Source organism: Glycine soja, chromosome 13 (genome assembly GCF_004193775.1).
Source record: "Glycine soja cultivar W05 chromosome 13, ASM419377v2, whole genome shotgun sequence".
NCBI classification, from domain to species: Eukaryota; Viridiplantae; Streptophyta; class Magnoliopsida; order Fabales; family Fabaceae; genus Glycine; species Glycine soja.
In genome coordinates, this window is record NC_041014.1 from 15903011 (window position 1) to 15923719 (window position 20709).

At 32.7% G+C, this 20709-nt stretch overlaps 1 protein-coding gene across 1 annotated transcript; it reads left to right on the plus strand.

Annotated features, from left to right (window-relative positions):
- The first annotated feature begins 11589 nt into the window (after positions 1-11589).
- LOC114381634 lies at positions 11590-18712 on the plus strand. Its single transcript, XM_028340886.1, has 5 exons — positions 11590-11814; positions 12263-12349; positions 14527-14676; positions 17396-17593; positions 18257-18712. The coding sequence occupies exons 1-5, from the start codon at positions 11590-11592 to the stop codon at positions 18356-18358; spliced, it is 762 nt and encodes a 253-aa protein (XP_028196687.1). The 3' UTR covers positions 18359-18712.
- Positions 18713-20709: the final 1997 nt, after the last annotated feature.

The window sequence follows — 20709 nt, forward strand, 5'->3', positions numbered from 1 at the left end:
TTGTCCAAATAAATAATAAAGTATTCTCGACTCAACAAGGTCGTCTAAGCTTCATACAATTAATATGGAACTTATATCCTAATGTCACATCCTATCAAAGCGGTGTGTTCCCGTGTCCTCTAGTATGAGGTTCTTCATAGTCATCCACCTATTCATCTGCTCCCCCGAACACAAGTTCAAGATCATCACAGGATCCAAACACAACAACACACAAGGAATGAGTTATCACATTCCTAGCTAATAGAGAAAACAAGACAATTAAATATACATATTATATAAATGAGATACCACTTGCTTAAACATAGCTCACGTAACTTCACCACTTCATCATTCAAAATTCACTTTTCAATCATCAATCACATTACACAAGAATCCCACGCTCCGATCAAGATATAATAACACATCAATTAGCAAGCATATGCAACAATTATGCAAAGACTCAATCCTATATGCAATGTGGTACCATGTCAGTGAAAAACCATCCTGGGGCGCTTAGGAGTACATAACAAGACACACCACACAATGGGTTTGTCAAGTCACTCTCACTAAGTAAGATCATAGGGAGACCAGTCAGGGTCACGATGTTTTGCGAGAATGCTCCAACCATATAGGATCAGCATAGGCTTAAAGGAGCACTCAAATCCAGTGACCCCCAAGGCCTACACTCTGAAGAGTCCGTCAGGGCCTCTCCCTCCTGATTCAGGTCCAACCCCTAAAATAATTTTTGCATGCAAACACTGCTCATGAATTATACAATACCCACGACCTTACACTCGTGTTTTAAACACGTTCAACACAATTGCGCTACGATTTAACACTGGTTCCTAAATAGGAAACCTACATTTTCTTTTTAACACTGCGCATCAACGCTTTTCTCAAGATAACGCTGGTCGGGTTATTGTACAATTCATAGCTTACAACACAAGTAATTTCACATCAAGTGTTAACTACACACTTATCCACAACTAAAACTCATTCACAATTTCACATCTCATAGTGTCACAATCCACCATCACATGTTTACACGTATCTCACAAATTAACACATGTTCAACTTTACACTTATACTCAATCTTAATAACAATATTATAATCTCAAAGCAACATGTTATTCTACAATTCATCACATACTCACAATTTGAATCATCATTTCATATCCTCAATATAACAATTTATATAAAAGACTATCACAACATGGGGACTAAAACCCCTCAAATAATATTACACAATTATATCAAAATCATAGGTCGAAATATACAAATATCAAGAGCACAATTTATCAAGCAATTTTCATTAGGACATCAATATTTTATTTATAATCATAAAGGAAAAATTGCAATTTAACAAACATCCCAAAATAAAACCCAAATTTAATCCTCTAAGGATCCCTACACATGTTCTCACTAATCCCCAACTGTGAATAACTCATCCCTTACCTCTGAGCGGACTCACGTGTCTTCAGCCAGCGATAGTAACATCTCTAGCGGTTACCTGAGATTCCTTCAGTTATTCCTCCGACTGCTCCGATAGAGTTCCCAAACGTCAGAGAGACGGAGAAGAGATTTAAACCTCCACTTGTACTGTCTTCATGCGATTTCTTTTTCTCCTTCACGAATATTATTTCAAAAATCCCAACACGGAATTGTGCAAAATTGAATTTCGAACAATATATCCAAATTACATGAAAATCCAACGGTTAACGAAACCGGAATCGTAGTTTTACCGAGACAGTTTTGGGTTTCTACGGGAAATTAAAATGCTACAATGCGAAGGGTTTTCCTCTAAGGTCAGATATGATTTTGAAATTCCCAACGGTGGGAATGTTCCGAATTGGGTTGCGAACGTGATACTCAAATTTGACGACGATCCAACGGTGAACGACTCCGAGATCGTTGTTTTTCGGAGATATGTTTGGTGGGCTGCGGGAAAAAGAAAGGGTTTTGAGAGGAGAAGGGGAAAAACGAAAATGAGGCCAAAAAGAGTCACCTGACTTACCATAACTATTTATACCTAGTGACACAGCCTATTATTTGCTCTATATTTATTTATTTATTTATTTTATAAAAACAAAATCTATTTTATTTTCTATCAAACAAATAAATGAAATACCCTTTTTATTTTCTCTCAAATCATTATTTTATTTTAATTAATAATTATATCTCCTTATTTATTTATTTATAAAATCTCATCATTTTTCTAAACCTCTATTTATTTATAAATAACAATCATTTTTAATCTAGATTACAAAAATTGGGATGTTACAATTCCATCCCTCTTAAAAGAAGTTTCGCCCCCGAAACTTTGCCGAAAGATTGAGAAAAATATATCACACATATAGTTTTCAATATCAAGTTGTGTGCTCTGTTGAAACACTTATCTGTGACTTCGATCTTAAGAGTTTTCTACACTTGACGACAAATCTGGTGATCCTCGTTCCCTCAATGATAATTTTTCATGAGTTAAGTTGTGTCGCAAGAGTAACATCTCAACGATAATAGAATGTGAATGACATACTATTTGGAGTATAATAATATCATAGGAGACGCTAATGACAATTTGAAATGAACAAACAAACACAAGGAGACGCTACTGATCACGTGGTCGACTCTTTTTCGAACATCGGACGGTTCAAGAAAAATAATGAGTTTCGACTCTTTTAACTACCCTCAAATCTATCCCTCTTCCCTGAGCACGATCTTCCTTACTTAGGTATACTTGACTCATAACTCTCACTTAGGTCCAAGAATTGTAACGATTCAAATCTAAGGTTGCCTACCTGATACTAACTGGGTACTAATTAGATAAGCAATACAGATTACTCCCTACTTCTGTAAGTTTGTTCACCTTAAGGTAATCTTTACACATATATACTCATGTCACCCTATAACTTTTCACTTGAACTTGAGGTTTCGATTGTTGTTTACAATATCTAACTCTATAATTAGGACACTAGTCATATCATCGGTTTCCAATTCAAGCTCTAACTACTAAGCTAGTTCTAACGTTTAAAACTAATCTCACAACAAGATTCTTGAGAATTTTACCCATCTCTTTTATCTCGGATTCAACTCCAAAGATCCTCACAATGTATCAAACTAACGGTAATGTCTCCCAAAATATTATGGTGAACACCATGGTTACCTATTCTAAATCACATATAGGATAAATCTTTTCATAAGTCTTAAGTTGTCAAGAAACATTGATCACTATTTGTTCTCCTACAAGCACTCCTCTAAACTTAAAAATTATTTCAAATATTTTACTACTCCAATAAGGACCTACGCGGCTAAGATAGCACTCAACAGTTTACAGTGGTCGACTTCTTTATGAACTTATGGCTTACTCCTTACAAGGATCTCACTCAAAAACTTAAACTTACTTGAGTCATCTCCAACAAGCATTAAGGTTAATCCAATGAGTCCTAAAATAACCTTTTGGTTCGACTACTAGTTAAGAGCATTTCATCTTAATCTTAAGTTTCCTCTCATCTCAAAACAACTTCTGCCCAAGAAGGATTTGTAGTTATCTTTCACCTAGACGTAACATACTCTAAGGGTCATCTTCATCTAACTAAAATGCATAACAAAACTCTTAGCTCAAAACATGATGCCCAAGGGTCTATAACAACCTTATAATACACATCATAATTCAACTTAACTGGAAACATACTAAACACTAATCATCAAAACCACAACAAGAGCTAACTCAGGGTGAGAGATCCTGTCACGCATTCCACGAACACACATGGACATCAATCATATTATGACATGACCAGGTACACATAGAGGTCACAATAGGTACTAAGGTATTTCTTAAAGCATCCACAAACTTTTTCCATATTAAGGTAAAAAGAACTAATATTTATCTCGCTGATCATACAACTATCATCAATAATCTTTTAGGTCACCTACCCTTCGCAAGAACACTCACTCTTGAATCCTTCTATGCTTAACAATTAATGTCTTACTAACTACCTTACACTCTTCTTAAGGTTCCCCATTAAATCTTTTAACTATACTTTATAACTTTTCCAACTACACTATGTTCTCAAACAACTCTATACTAGATATTTCTCACGAACTACGGTTACAAGTTTCTATGGGTACTACACTTATAAGATTCTCAATCTTGCACTTAGGTGGTAACTAAGCATATCCTCAAGGAACACAAATACATGACTTACTAAGTTTGACTTTCGTCTATGGATAACAAGGATAATGCATACTCAAGTGTTTCCTCTCAAAACATCTTAACGTGATTGTCAAAGGCGAAGTCTCTCTTTATTCGTAATAGAAGTAACAACAAGAAAGATTATCAAGCAGTTTAACTAGACATGATTGGAAGATGAACAACTAATAACAAGATGAACACTCGATTGATTAGGAGACAATAATTTTAAATCAAGAAGGATCACTCATCCAGAATCAACAGTAGATACTCCAAATGAATTCTAGAAACGAAAACATAATCACAGTGTATGCACATATGGAGACATCAACTATCACTTGATTGCGACAGAAACATCAATAATCCAATTGTTTGATGTAGGCTCACAACACAAAGAATGAATTATACTCAAGCATGGAAGCGTAATCGAATTACTTGACTTAAGCACGCAACACAAAGGATAAGTTGCACTAGAATCAGAAGGTACGGTCAAAAGAGTATTCTTTATGAAATATATTTTTTTTATATGAGTCATTGAACTATAGAGTATCACCATTGCTAAGAACAAGAATCTCAAACAACCATACTTTTTATGCAATTAAGGTAAAACACCCTACTACAAGTATACATAGAATTATAAGGTTCTTATAATAAGTATACAACGTACATATAAGAAGTAAGAATTAAATAGTTAATAAGTATGTATTAAGGAATCATAAACTTCAACTACTACATTCACGACTACGCAATAAATAAAGGGAGTTAAGTAGTCACGCATTTACACATCAAGAAAGACACACTCATCCAAGATATATATATGGTCCAAAAGGTTCTTGCAACACTAATCCACACATCACAGGAGAAATAAGCTAACTAACAACATACACACAGGATGATAAAGGTTCATTAGCACATTATCAATCAATATCAAGGCTACTTGCAACACCCAATGGCTTGCCATAATGTCCAACCGCACTTCGCAAATTATAGAGATGGCCAGTCTCATAACTCATGACTCAACAGTGGATTTATGGTATAGCAACATTAAGGATGCAAGATACATAAAAGCATTATTATTAAGTCTCATTTAATCGTGTAGGAGAAAATACAAATAATAATTCAAACATGTTCAACAAAACTAGTCATAAGTAACCACACAGAGTGCACACCAGAATATGGTAAGCACATAACACACTGGCCGAAAGGTTCAACCTGCTCTGATACCACTAAATGTGACACCCTCTACCCCTCACATATATACTAATAAGGAATAAAAAAAATTCAAATATTAATTAAAAGAATTTTTAAAACATTTTTTTACAAGCCTTTCAAAAGGGAAAAAGGCTCACATTCATTTTCTTTTACACCATATTCAAACTTGTCCAAATAAATAATAAAGTATTCTCGACTCAACAAGGTCGTCTAAGCTTCATACAATTAATATGGAACTTATATCCTAATGTCACATCCTATCAGAGCGTTGTGTTCCCGTGTCCTCTAGCATGAGGTTCTTCATAGTCATCCACCTATTCATCTGCTCCCCCGAATACAAGTTCAAGATCATCACAGGATCCAAACACAACAACACACAAGGAATGAGTTATCACATTCCTAGCTAATAGAGAAAACAAGACAATTAAATATACATATTATATAAATGAGATACCACTTGCTTAAACATAGCTCACGTAACTTCACCACTTCATCATTCAAAATTCACTTTTCAATCATCAATCACATTACACAAGAATCTCACGCTCCGATCAAGATATAATAACACATCAATTAGCAAGCATATGCAACAATTATGCTAAGACTCAATCCTATATGCAATGTGGTACCATGTCAGTGAAAAACCACCCTGGGGCGCTTAGGAGTACATAACAAGACACACCACACAATGGGTTTGTCAAGTCACTCTCACTAAGTAAGATCATAGGGAGACCAGTCAGGGTCACGATGTTTTGCGAGAATGCTCCAACCATATGGGATCAGCATAGGCTTAAAGGAGCACTCAAATCCAGTGACCCCCAAGGCCTACACTCCAAAGAGTCCGTCAGGGCCTCTCCCTCCTGATTCAGGTCCAACCCCTAAAATAATTTTTGCATGCAAACACTGCTCATGAATTATACAATACCCACGACCTTACACTCGTGTTTTAAACACGTTCAACACAATTGCGCTACGATTTAACACTGGTTCCTAAATAGGAAACCTACATTTTCTTTTTAACACTGCGCATCAACGCTTTTCTCAAGATAACACTGGTCGGGTTATTGTACAATTCATAGCTTACAACACAAGTAATTTCACATCAAGTGTTAACTACACACTTATCCACAACTAAAACTCATTCACAATTTCACATCTCATAGTGTCACAATCCACCATCACATGTTTACACGTATCTCACAAATTAACACATGTTCAACTTTACACTTATACTCAATCTCAATAACAATATTATAATCTCAAAGCAACATGTTATTCTACAATTCATCACATACTCACAATTTGAATCATCATTTCATATCCTCAATATAACAATTTATATAAAAGACTATCACAACATGGGGACTAAAACCCCTCAAATAATATTACACAATTATATCAAAATCATAGGTCGAAATATACAAATATCAAGAGCACAATTTATCAAGCAATTTTCATTAGGACATCAATATTTTATTTATAATCATAAAGGAAAAATTGCAATTTAACAAACATCCCAAAATAAAACCCAAATTTAATCCTCTAAGGATCCCTACACATGTTCTCACTAATCCCCAACTGTGAATAACTCATCCCTTACCTCTGAGCGGACTCACGTGTCTTCAGCCAGCGATAGTAACATCTCTAGCGGTTACCTGAGATTCCTTCAGTTATTCCTCCGACTGCTCCGATAGAGTTCACAAACGTCAGAGAGACGGAGAAGAGATTTAAACCTCCACTTGTACTGTCTTCATGCGATTTCTTTTTCTCCTTCACGAATATTATTTCAAAAATCCCAACGGTGGAATTGTGAAAAATTGAATTTCTAACAACATATCCAAATTGCATGAAAATCCAACGGTTAACGAAACCAGGATCGTAGTTTTACCGAGACAGTTTTGGGTTTCTGCGGGAAATTAAAATGCTACAATGCGAAGGGTTTTCCTCTAAGGTCAGATATGATTTTGAAATTCCCAACGGTGGGTTTGTTCGGAGTGTAGGCTCTGCTCCATGGCCATCACGGTTAAGCACCCTCAACAAGGAACCGGAAATGGTTCTTGCGACTCTGCCTGGTAAGAATGTTTACATCAGAGACTGAAATTTGTGTCAAAATATTTGTATCATTCACACGAACATATACATGATACGTTTATTCACACATGTGACATGTATGTTGCAAACTTTGCCCTGAAGCGGAGTAAATGTAGGCTTTGTACCCAACAATGCAACACAAAAGGTTTTTGAATCATGAAAACTGTGCAATGTTCAAGATATTCTTTCTTTCTTATTATACTCTTTTTTTTTGTGTGAAAAACCTAAATTGATTGTCTCTTTCTAAAAGATGTGATAATTCATGCAACTTCATCCTATCTTTTGCATATCTCTTCGAAGACTCCCTTATAGTGTATGTTTTGTTTGATTTAATCACTTGACAATTTTGGATGACAACAGTGGAGTCATTTGACATTTAATCAATTAACTGAAATATTGATCCTAGGGTTCGTCCCTTTGCTTTTGTTTAAAAACTTCGATTATTTTGCACAGCAAGGAAATATAAGGCTTTGGGACCGACCGCATGCACCATTGAAGGATGGAAATGGATTGTTAGACTTTGGTATATGACAAGTGAAACTTTCCTCCCTTCCCTTGTCAAGGACCTGCCTGTAAGTATTATTAGGCCACTAGGATTAAGGTTTGTGAATAAAATCCTCCAGGTATCTGAATTTGATAAGGTCTTCAATCTTGTCTTTTAAAACACTACATTCCTCAGTGCAGTTTCCTCGTTTGCAATGGTATCAACGATGTTGGGAGAAGTCGGCCTAGGGTGGGGTGTTTTCCCTTTTTGGCATAACGAGGATCTTGTTGGCCAGAGCTTGATCCAGGATCTGAGATTTACTTACGATGAGATGGGGTATAATGAGCGTAGTGAGGTTCTCGAGGTTGTCAATCCCATCGCCTGTTGTCTCTTTCCCTACCGATGTTTGGCTTGTCGGCTTTCTTTTTGGTTGAGGTAGCCTCAGTTCGTGCCTGGTTCTTGTACTTAGCCAATTCCTCCATTTGCATGTACTTGGATGCTCTCCTAAGCAGCTCATCCATGTTAGACGTAGACTTTTTGCATAGACTGTTCACAAAAGGACCTAGCCCGAGTGTCATTATGAGGTGGTGCATGGAAACTGTCGAATCCAAGTTTCGGATATTCAATGCAATTTTTCCAAAATGTTCCTTGAACGTTCGAAGTGACTCTCTCTTGTACTGTCAAATATTGACCAAAGCTATTAATGCCAGATGAAGAGGTCGGTTGGTTTTAAATTGCATTCCAAATCGAGTCGCCAACATATCAAAGGAGTCAACTTTATTGGGAGGGAGATGGGTGAACCATTGGAGGGCTTGGCCCTTCAGGGAGGTGTGAAATAGTCAACATAAAACAACATCATTTGTAGTGTACAAGTTGACTTGCGTGATGTATACATCAAGGTGTTTGTCTGGGTCAGTAGTGCCATCGTACTTTTCAATGTTAAGGTTCTTCCAATTGGAAGGGAAAGTGGCTTCCATGATGCTGAATATGAAAGGATTTTTGAACTATTGTAATTGTCTTCCCAACATATTCACAGGCTGTGGGTGTGGTCTTGTTGCACACAAGCTTTGGTGGCCTTTGAAATTTGACACGCCGTCAACTTTGCCTTTGCTCCCACAAGTGGGTCACCTTTAGGTTTCAGTTGTGGTTGGCCTCTCACAGTTGTGAGTTCTCCTGCCGAAGGGTGATGATTTCTTCAATATGATGCCAATGCATTTCTGACACTTTGGCCTAGAGTATCCTGACCATGGAGGATAAATTAGTCTGATCCTCAACATATGGTTCCTCACGTTGATTTCTGGGTAGATTTGTCGTTGTCGTGTTGATTCTCGCACGCATGATTGCCATAACTCTTGGAGTAGTGGAATATATTACTCAATCCCACGATGTGCAGCACCAAAATATTTTTGTCAAATGATGATTGAATTATATCTCTTCTATCGAGGGGTCGTTACACTTGTCCTTTTCTCTTATCTGATTCGAATAAGGTAGCCAAACAAAGGGGGAGATACCTGTAAAAGGCACTCCGACGCCCAATCAGGATTCGATTGAGAACAATATGTACAATTAGTCAAGAGTACACATAATGCTTAAGAGTTTAACAATGTTTTTACCAAGGAGATTTTTCTCTTTTTATATAAACCTTCGTGGGCTTTAGAATCTGGACCTTCATGCAAGAATTACCATCTAGGTGATTCTTTCATAAATGAGGTTTACTAGGTAGACTAAATCTTTCCTTTTTCTTAACTAAGTTGTCCTACTTTATCAAGGGTTTAATTATCTTGTCGGCGGGGTGGTTGAGGTTCTCTTATTATCGAATAGGTATTCAATGAAATCGAAGAGGAACTATTAACCTTATCGAATACCTATCTAGTATATAAAGGTTAAAAAATCACGATTCAAATGATGAATCACATAGCTAACTAATTTTTGAAGAATTTTTTTACGTTAGCTTTGCTGGTTCGTATGAAATTAGACATGACAATGGGGCAGGTCGGGTACGGGTATTGTCTCCTCAATCCCTTACCCCGACTCCTCAATATATCCTCATACCCGTACCCGATACCCGATACCCGACGGGTTTGAGTTTATTGTCTCATCCCCGTACCCATCGGGTATCCCCAACCCCGTTCCACACACCATTTAGAAAAATATTTTTTTTTATAAAAAAATATTAAAAATTTGATTTTAGAAAAAAAATAAATTGATTGTTAAACATTTATTTTTAACTACTTATATATCAATAAATTTATTATAACGCGTGTGTCTACATAAATAGTTAAGAAAATAATATTAAATTATGTAAAAATTTTAAAATAAAATTAACTAGTAATAAAAATTATATGCCTTTTGATTAAATTATACAAAAATTCTAAAGATTTTAAGTGACGGGGCGGGTTCGGGTTCGAGGTCGGGACGAGTCTAGTAATCCCATACCCATACCCGACTTTTAGTTATCGAGGAAAACCTGAACCCGAACTCATACCCAATCAACTCGAGTATTATTCATCAAAGTCGAGACGGATTCGAACGGATAACCACGGATATGGATTTTCTTGCCATGTCTATATGAAATGTTGTATAATATGTTCAATAAATCAAGTATGGGAAAATAATTAATCACGTTCTCAAATGCAAAATAATTAATCACGTTCTCAAATGCTGCCTTATTCTGATCAGAGCGAGGGTCCTCTGCAGGTACAATATACTTCATGGATTGCTGTTATGATATCCGACATTATGATTCAAAAGTACATAGATCAAAGCGTACAAAAGTAGGTCACAATGCAATACAAACAAAAATGAATTATTGCAGTGTTTTTTACAAAAATGATTTATTGAAGCTTCTTATTTATTTAACAAAAATTTCTTTTTCTTTTTATTAGCGAGAAAAGTAGAGGAAAAAAAAAACATAAGAGTAATAAATAATAAGATATAATATAATAAGGAAAAGAAAAATAAATAATAACTATTTACCGAAAGTGAAATTTTTTTATTAAATCTTAAGTGTTTAGTAAAATAATATATTGAAATAGAAAAAAAAATATAAAACTACATAAAGAATAAAAATAATAAAATTTTGTTTTAAATAGAAAAAATAAAAAAGAAAATATAATAAATATTAAAAAATATAATATTTTAAAAAATACTATTTCGTTTCAAAAAATAATAAAAATTATTAAAATTTTCATTTACTAAATAATTAAGTAAATTTTTTAATCAATAAAAAAATTAAAAATTAATTTAAATATCTTATCAAATATTTGTAGTATTATATGAAAATACACATCTATCTAATTTTTTTTCTTTCTTTCTCCGACGCATCATCCCTTATCATAATTTTAGCGTGGCGCGCCATCAGTCAGTGTCCTCCCAAGCACGTGCTTAAACACTTTAATTTGTCGTTTAAGTGAATTTTTTTTAAGAAGAATATGTGAAAAGAGTTGTGATTAATTTTTATTAGAGATTATGATAATAAATAATATGAGTATTTTTTGATATAATTTATTTTATATTTAAAATAAAATTAAATTTAAATCTAATTAAAAAATATAAATCATTATGATTTGTCTCAAAATTATTTTTGGTAAGCGGTAGGTAGGGAATTTTTATATAATTTATTTGACACAGCACTGAAATGAGTAACGAGAAAAGTATGGCAAACATTCTCCTAAATCCATGGCAACCCTTCTTGTCCAGCACCAGTTTCAAGCCACCGAAGAAGGACAAGATGAGTGATCATGGTCGTGCAAAGGCAGCATCTGGTTCAAGGAATCGTTTGGAATCCAAGAATATTGTCAATAGAACTTCCTCCTTTAATTACAGAAGCAGCTCTGCTGTTCCCCTTCATGAGTTGCCATGGGTATAGAGTGTGTCTCCCACTTTTTTTAATGCTTCATCTAAATGTTCTGCTGCTGCATGCACTGTACTGTTTATGCTTAAATTACATGTTTGGATTTTATTTAAAGAATTAAAAGTATTTTTATTCTCCAAGCAACAATTTCTTTCTTGTTTTGCGCATTGAATTCGACATTGTATTTTAAAATTCGCATTAGTACGTACTTAGCTTTTCTAGTAACCACATAGTTAAATTCTTCGCCCAAAGCAAGCAAATCCATTTTAGCTCACTCATTAGCTAGGACTTCTAGAATTATGCTACCTTTCATGATTTTTAGATATATCAGAGGTACTTGTATTGCTGAGCAGTATTTGATTGAAGTGATTATGTAAGTTTCTCCGTTTGTTTTTTTTTTTTTTAAAGGAAGCTTTTCTAATAACTTTTATTCTTAATTACATTTTGTTTTTGTCAGGCTTCCTTTGATCAATATATAGAGGACAAGGGAAGAGTAATCCGATCTATATTTCCAGAAAAATCAGCAAGTCAGCTCCTCAACAGGGTAACTTCATTTGCATATACTGACGATGTTGCTTAATGCATATCTTGATGAGTTTTGAAAACGAGAAGTTCATTTTTCTGGAAAGACCAAATGGTAATTAGTTTTTGGGTTAAATATGGTTTTATCCTGGTTATATATTTTAGTTTAATCTCTATAAATATTTTATTCATTTTTAGCTTTTATATTTAATGAAATGGTATGATTTTAAATTTTTAATAAGGAGTAAAAGCACGTGTAATATGGAAGAGTAAAATCATATTAAATGTAGATGTTAAAAATAAATAAAAATCATAATGAGACTAATTTTAAAAAAATGTGTTATTCTTTTAACTAATAAATATTTGGTTGAATTCAATTTTAATCTTCATTTAATTTCTGATCTGCGATTCTAAGACCTCTCTAATTTTTTATGTAATTTTAGTCTCAAATTTTGAAAAAAAAAATGTAATTTTGGTCTAATTTTGAATTGTGTTTATATTTTATTTATTTTATATTTTTATGCAATGAACTCTAGAAAAATATATTCATATAATAAAAAAATAAATTTATTAGTTTAAATATAAACAATAAAAGAAATCAACGTATACAAACTAGAGAATGGAACAAAGTTACATATTTTTATTTTTAAAGACTAAAATTGTGGGGGAAAAAAGGTAGATCATGAATAAGTTTGATTGTTAAAATTATAATGTTAGACATGACATGAAGAGCAAGACACACGACAAAAACATAAATTACATTATAATTTTTTATCTTTTATAATAGACAATACAAATAAAATAATATAAAATTTACTAAAATACCTAATATTAATTGTCTTAATATAATTAGTTATTTACTAAAAAAATTATGTTGGTTAGTTACTATTTTTTTTGTTATTAAAAATATATAAATAATAATATAAAAAAGTTATCTCATGATTTCCCAATTAATAAAAATGAGAAATTTTATCATGTTCTCATTTGTTTGATATGTACTATCTTTTAATTTTTTTCAAATCAAAGGTGAAACAAAAATATTTATTCTTTTCAATACCATAATTATTAACAAATTAAACGAATCTCTAAATTACGGATGAGGAACTAAAATTACAATTTAGGAAAAATATTTAAACCTTAATTTTTTTTAATCAAATGTACGTAAATTGAAAGAATATCCTTCTTAGTTTATTAATACTACCAATTTAAAGCAATATATATACACTATATTTGGAAAGAATATCATGTTTAGTTCCAATGTCTTTTTGGTATAGTTTTTATTATTATTTTAGTACAGATTCCTTCCATTGTTTGGAATCATTTAAAAAGGAAAGGACAAAAAATTTAGAACCCACCAATAATTTCAGTCCTTTCAAATTGGAAGGAAAGTTATTTTTATAAGGAAAAGACTAAATCATTCTTATATATATTTGTACAATTCACACAATTATCTTAATTGTACCTTTTATCTCTAATTTTTTTTACTACTTCTCTTTTATCTCAACTTATTTCCACTCCTAGATGTCTATCTACCAAACAACGGGAGCGGATTTCCTGATCTGAAAAAAAAGACCATGTGCACATTTATAACTCACCAAAAAAAGACCATGTGCATATTTATAACTCACCGTTAACTTTTAAAATTTTCCATTTTATAATAAAAATAATTATATAAATGAAAGGTTAGCTACCAATAATAGTTTACTAGTGATTTATCCAAATTTAAATCCTAATCTTTTAATAAAATTATTTCATACTAATATCATAATAAAAATAAATCGTAAAACTAGCTAACATCCATGTGGTAATGTCACGGAGAGAGTCCTTTCCCACCAAACCACCAATTGCGATTGGGTCTCTCGCAAGTTTATTGAAAATTATTCCCAATTTTTTTTTTTTATGATCACAAGTAAAAGCAGAATATTATTTCTAAACCTTGACGACCAAATATTTGTCAATGGTTAGGAGCTCAATCCTTACCTTCATTCTTTTAATTGTTTTTAACATAATTTTAACGTAGGATTCAGCTTGAGTTGTGATTACCTTTTTTTCCAAAATCCCATGCATGAGCCATGTAAGAAATGATTAATTATCAATGTAAATGTTATTTAATACCAAAAAAATATAAATGTTATTTGTTTATATAAAAAATATATTTTAATTCACTTGAATGTATTCATGTTGGACTTATGCATGCAGGAAGAGTGGAGAGTTAAGATGACTCCCATCCAAGTCTTGTTCTTAACATGTCAACCAGTAGCTCACATTACAGCTAAATGTATATCTGAAGCAGATGATTACCCACCCGAGATTCCTGGTCATATCACCAAATTCTTCGAGATTCAAATTGTAAGTATTACACTGTAAGTTTAATTACATTTTTAGTCCCTCTCATGCTATAATTTTACAATTTTAGTTGCTAGATATTCAAATTGAGTAAATTAAGTTTCTCAAGTATTGTAATTTTAGTTTATTTGTAAGTTTTTTGTTAAATATTTAATAAACTTTGCTCACATGACTTTGGACCATGACATGTTCACCAACATATTGTGCAACATATGCTAATATGATTTAATTACACTTGTATTTCCTTGAGTATCACAATCAAGAGAAATCAAAAGTAAAAATTAAGTCATTTCAAGATACATGTTAAATAATATGTCATTTGTCACATCATTATATATTAAGCAGCATGTCAACAAAATTTAAATATTTAATGAAAGATTGACAAAGAGACCAAAGTCTCACAATATTGATACCCAATAAACCTATAGTGCAATTAAGTATACTGTCACTACTACAAATAAGACCTTTAGTGACGGTTTCATTGGGTCTTTCATGATAGTTTTTAACCGTCATGGAATCCATGATCGTTGAATATGGATTGTTGTTTACAACGGTTTTAAAATTATCATAAAATTTGTTGCATTTTTACTAACAAGAAAAAAAAACCTTTTTACATGTAGTTTTATGATAATTTTTTGAAAAAACCATCACAAAATTTAATATTTCTAGAAAACCATCATAGAAAGCTCAATATCAGTGAGAGTTTTTCACAAAATCATCATAAAAATGGATGATTTCCAGAAAATCATCATAGAAAGCTTAACATCAATGACAGTTTTCCACAAAGGACAAAGCAACATATCAAATTAGGAAGCCTTGAATGCATAAAACTTGAAATGCAAAGGACAAAGCAACATATCAAATTAGAGCTAACAATAGCATCTATAATCTATGATCAGAATGAGTATTCATCAGCACCTTAAAATAATTAATGAACTCGCTTGGAACACCCTTAACATCAGAATCCATAACCTAGTACAATCACATTGTTGTGAACTAGTGATCATTGTATAGAGGAAATCTAATATCTTATGAAATGGACTTTTGAATATGGGTAGTATAATAAAAAAAAGCAAATAGTCTCAATTTTACCTCAAGAAGTTCACAAGATAATATGAAGGTAATATTTATTTAAGTTCATTTATAACTAGTAACAATTGAACTTTAAAAACAGTAAAAAAATTTACAGCCAAATCAAAGATATTTTATTTAGTACTAATCTAACAAAAATATCTTGAAATAAAATGAGTTGAAGATTAGCAATACAACAAAAGTGTTATTGAATTAAGTTTTTCAATCCTCAAAATTATACTTATTTACATTTATTTTCCTTAAGCTTGTGCATTGTCAATTCAAATAGGCATTCAAAATGAAGGAATTAATAACCCGCCTCCCCTCCCACACCTTGCTCCTAGAGAATATGACCAACAAACATAAATGACGTTAACAAGGAATGAATATGAATTAAACACAAGTGTGCAATGATTGTTAAGAATTGATTTGGAAATGATTTTGAATTGAAGTATTTCCTTAGAAGCTCAGTTAAATATTCAATCACATCAAGTAAACGAAGGTAGATTTTTTTTTTTTTTTTTATCAAAAAAAGATATATTAAGAAAGAAGGTAAAGGGTACCTTGTATTATACTTATAGCTATTATCGTATAACAAGTATCCCCCTTCGCCAAAGCCCCCAAACCCAAAATCAATGCCGCAATTGAAGCCCTAAACACCCTCAAGCTCGAAAAAAACCTCTATTGAGCGCTCCTTCCTTGGCAGCTCCGACACCCACGAGGCCTTCTGTCAATCTGTGGTGAACACCCTTGAATGCTGCCTTTTCTACATCCCCTATTTCAAGATCTACAACGATGTCACTGGCCTCTTTGGCTATGGTCCTCCCGGCTGCTCCGTCAAGTCCAACGTCCTCTCCTTGGGTGTGGCAACGACGGTGCGTGACATATATGGCCTCATCAAAACCCCGAAATGCAAATCTGGTTGGCCAAGGTGAATCCCGATGGAGTCAACGCCCTCGCGTAGCATTAGTGCCCTCACTCTCCCATTGTTACACTCTCTAGTTTAGATGGCTTTTTCAACCCTAGATCTGGTTGGCCAAGGTGGGGACGAGGGCTTCAACGATGACGCCAGGATGGAAGGAGAAAAAGGGCACAAAAGATAGGTTTTAGAGAGTGAGAGAGCGAGAATAATGAAACATTTGATTTTTATTGATTTCAAATGACGGTTTTTAAAAAATTATCATGGAACACTTGATTTCTATGACGATTTTTTAAAAACCATCATTGAACATTTGTTTTATAAAACTATTGTTAAAAAGTTTTAATTATTTACATAAATCCCACCACATTTTGGACGATGACGATTTTGGAAGAATCGTCTTAAAATCAACATTGTTGAAGATCATATTTGTAGTAGTGTGTACAATTTATAAATGAATAAATAATCTATATATGCACTATTATTGTTAGATGCTTATATTGTTATCCCATCCCAAATCACTATAATGCTAATTTGTAAAGTTTTACAATAGTTACTTTAAATTAAAATCTTACCATATGATGATTTCTTATTAGTTGAAAGTATTAAATGTGTATAAAAATTAAACTAAATTACAAATCCATGAAATGTTAAGGTATAGTTAATTTAGATTGACTAATTAAACTTCATACGTCAAATTCTAGACATGTGATCAGTACTTATCTTTTACAGACAAAGTGTGAGTTCCCAGATCTCAATCCTGATTACATGCCACCAAATTTCAGCATCAATGGAAAAGGAGCCTTGTATCTGGAAAGACAAGGAAGGCATATTTGGATGAAGAATCTTCTAGACATTACTTTAAACATTACTTTTCCTCCATTGCTCTCATGGGTTCCTGAATACGTGTTGCAAAACATTGTACAATCGGTTAGAGTCACACTCTTTTATATGCTATTATACTTTGCTAGTAATGTGCCTTCACCTCAATATGATTATTAGGAGTGTATGTGGCCTAGGTTGGATTGAGTTTTGTGTATTTTATAATTCAATCCAATTAAACTTAATTGGTTTGAATTTGATTGAATTTACTCTCTTTATTTTTGCCAACCCAATTCAATCCAATCCAATTAAAAAATTGGATTACTGGGTTGAGTCATTAAAAAACTGTCACAGTAAGTCTTACAAAAATTATAAAAAAAAATCATCAAACTCAAAAAATAGTAAGATATTTTATTTGACAGAAAATGAGAAAAGTATTATTATTCATGTGATAAACAATAATCATAAACATAACATTATTTTACAACTCAAAATATTTATGTTATAAAACATAATATTATGTTAGATTGGATTGGGTTGGAAACTCCCATGAAACTCCAACCGTCCCTCAATTCAATTATAATCGATTTCATTATATTAAGACCAATCCAATCACTCATTCCAATCCAAAAAAAAAAATCTAATTGGACTTGATCGTAGGAATTGGTGGATGGGGTGTGATCCACTTACACCCTAATGATTATAGACTCATTTGTTTTTATTTTTGAAAAATTAGACTAGATTTGTGATGCAAAGGTTGGTTGTTCACAGGTCCTCGAAAATTACGCGGAGGATATCAATAATGGATTTGCTGTTGGACTGTTAGCAGATTATAACTCGTTCAAGAGGAACAAGGCCAGATATTCGGTGTAATTTTGCTTGTAGATATCCATTATTCATGCATGAATCAATTTGCGGATTCTAAATTTCATAAGGTAATTCCTATGTTCTCCCATCAAAAGCAAACTCAAATATGGCATCTTTATTTGGTTCGTGATTTTGGCTTCTATCCTAGTGTGACCTCGCCATCATCGCCAATGGCTTCACATGCTTGAGGCTCCTCAATTAATTTGCATATTTGTAATTTATAAAGGTCTATTTGTCTTATTTCTTCTTGTGTTTCTCTTATTTGGATTTCAAATATTGACTTTCTGAACTCCGATTGTGATTGACGGTACATTCTACTAATCGAAAACTAAGTGCTGATTTATTGTGACTGTCGATACATTATAATAACCTTCACTAATTTAATGTTATGTTTCCTACTTGCACTAAAGTATAGAAGAAATTTGGTTGGCGATTTGATTTAAATTATACTTTTAGGAACGGTGGGTGCTGGTTACTATTAATTGCACACAGGTTTGTCGGCTATTTGAAGGAAGTTGTGCTGTGATTTAATAAACTTTACATTTGAATGCAATTGATGAGAGTGTGGTAAATTTTCCAAACTTCTGTGACAAATTATGACCATTGGTGTTTGGTCAAATGTTAACCAATGTGCTTATGCATGTGAGTGTCAAAAAAATTGCATGAGCAAAAATGGGGATGTAAATAGCAATTGCTTAACTTTTATGACAGCTTATGACCTTTAGTCCAATACCATTTCAGTCCAATCTTGGGTTAGGTTGGGCTCAGTCCGTTCCATTATTTATTTATTTATTTATTTTTATATTCTAGCAAAGTTTTAAGTTGTTAGGGCTTAATCCCCTACAGTCACTGCTTTTCTATTAAGATCCTCTGCAATTTTGTAAGGAACTGCACTACTCTAGCCTTTGATTTAATTTATTAAATGGTAATTTTATCTTTTAAATTTTAATTTAATAAATTTGAAGGGTAAGATTTACAACTGCACATCCTGCAGTTCATTTTGAAACGTTGCAGAGGATCCTATCCCTGCATGTTTTGTTTTGTCCGTGGGTCTAATTGTTTGTACTAGGGTCTTGTTTCTAGTTAGGAATTTCTTTTTACACCGCATTTGTTTCTTTGTTGCCCTTCTACATTTTTGTATCTTTTCTGAAAAAAAGTCTCTTCCCCAAAACTAATTTCTAAAAGGTTATTTTGAGAAATTTGCAGATGCTCCAGAATTTAATTTTTGAAATGTATCAAATACATTCTAGAAATTTAATTTTGGGACATCTACATTCCTAGAAAATGAGGAAAACAAAGAAAGAGAATGAGGCAAGGATGGAGACAAGGTGAGAAAAGCCATCTTTAAACAAATTCTCAATCATTCGGCGGATAAGATAGCAATATTTTCATTTTTTTTTTACAAATATTATCCTTGAGGAAAACAAGTTTCCATTGTGTCATACGGGTGTTACTCCGCAATACACAATTAAAACATGTGTTTTGTTTTTTTTAAGAATTTAACACGGAAATGTGATGTTACCTAATAATATAAAATGGAATCACATTTTCATTTTGTTATTTTTGTAAAAATTAACTGAAAAAAAATATATTTTTATTGTAATTTTCAAAGGAAACACATAACAAAAATTTATTTTTATTATGTATTTAATTATATATACAAGTTACCTATTTAAAAAAAATTATTTTAACTGAAAATAAATTAATTATGATATATGTTACATTCTTAATATCAAATTAATTAGAATACAAAACAAAAACTAGTTTTCATTTAATTCTTATAATTCCACAATACAAAACAGGAAAAAAAAAAAACTAGTTTCTGTTTTGCATTGGGAACGCACACCCCAGTTGCAAAATAAAAATACATTTCTCTTTTTTCCTGTGAAGAAAAGAAACATAATTCCAAAGAGGATATTTTTGTCTAAAAAATTAAACTAAACCAAGTGATATCACAAATCCCTAAATAGTTTTTAGGTTAAGTTTTTAAATCTAATCAAAACTTTTTATTGGGCTACCTCTTTGGACCGGACGCATTTTAACAAGTGATACACATATGAATATGCTTGATTTTTTAATTTTGAGAAAATAATCTATAGTTGATCAGGTAAATAAGGGACTTGAATCCTACACTTCCCTTATTGAATTCTGCACCTCTAATTATTCAGTCAAAAAATTATTATACTCTTAATGAAATTTTCACATCACATCTCCCAATCCTAACACCTTCCTTCTCCCTTCAATTCTAACACCTCCCATGATGGCATCTCCTTCAACAGCCACCCCCCACGATGACCATCACACGCGACGACATCTCCTCTTGCTCCCTCATTCTTGTTTCTCTTCCCGAGAATGTA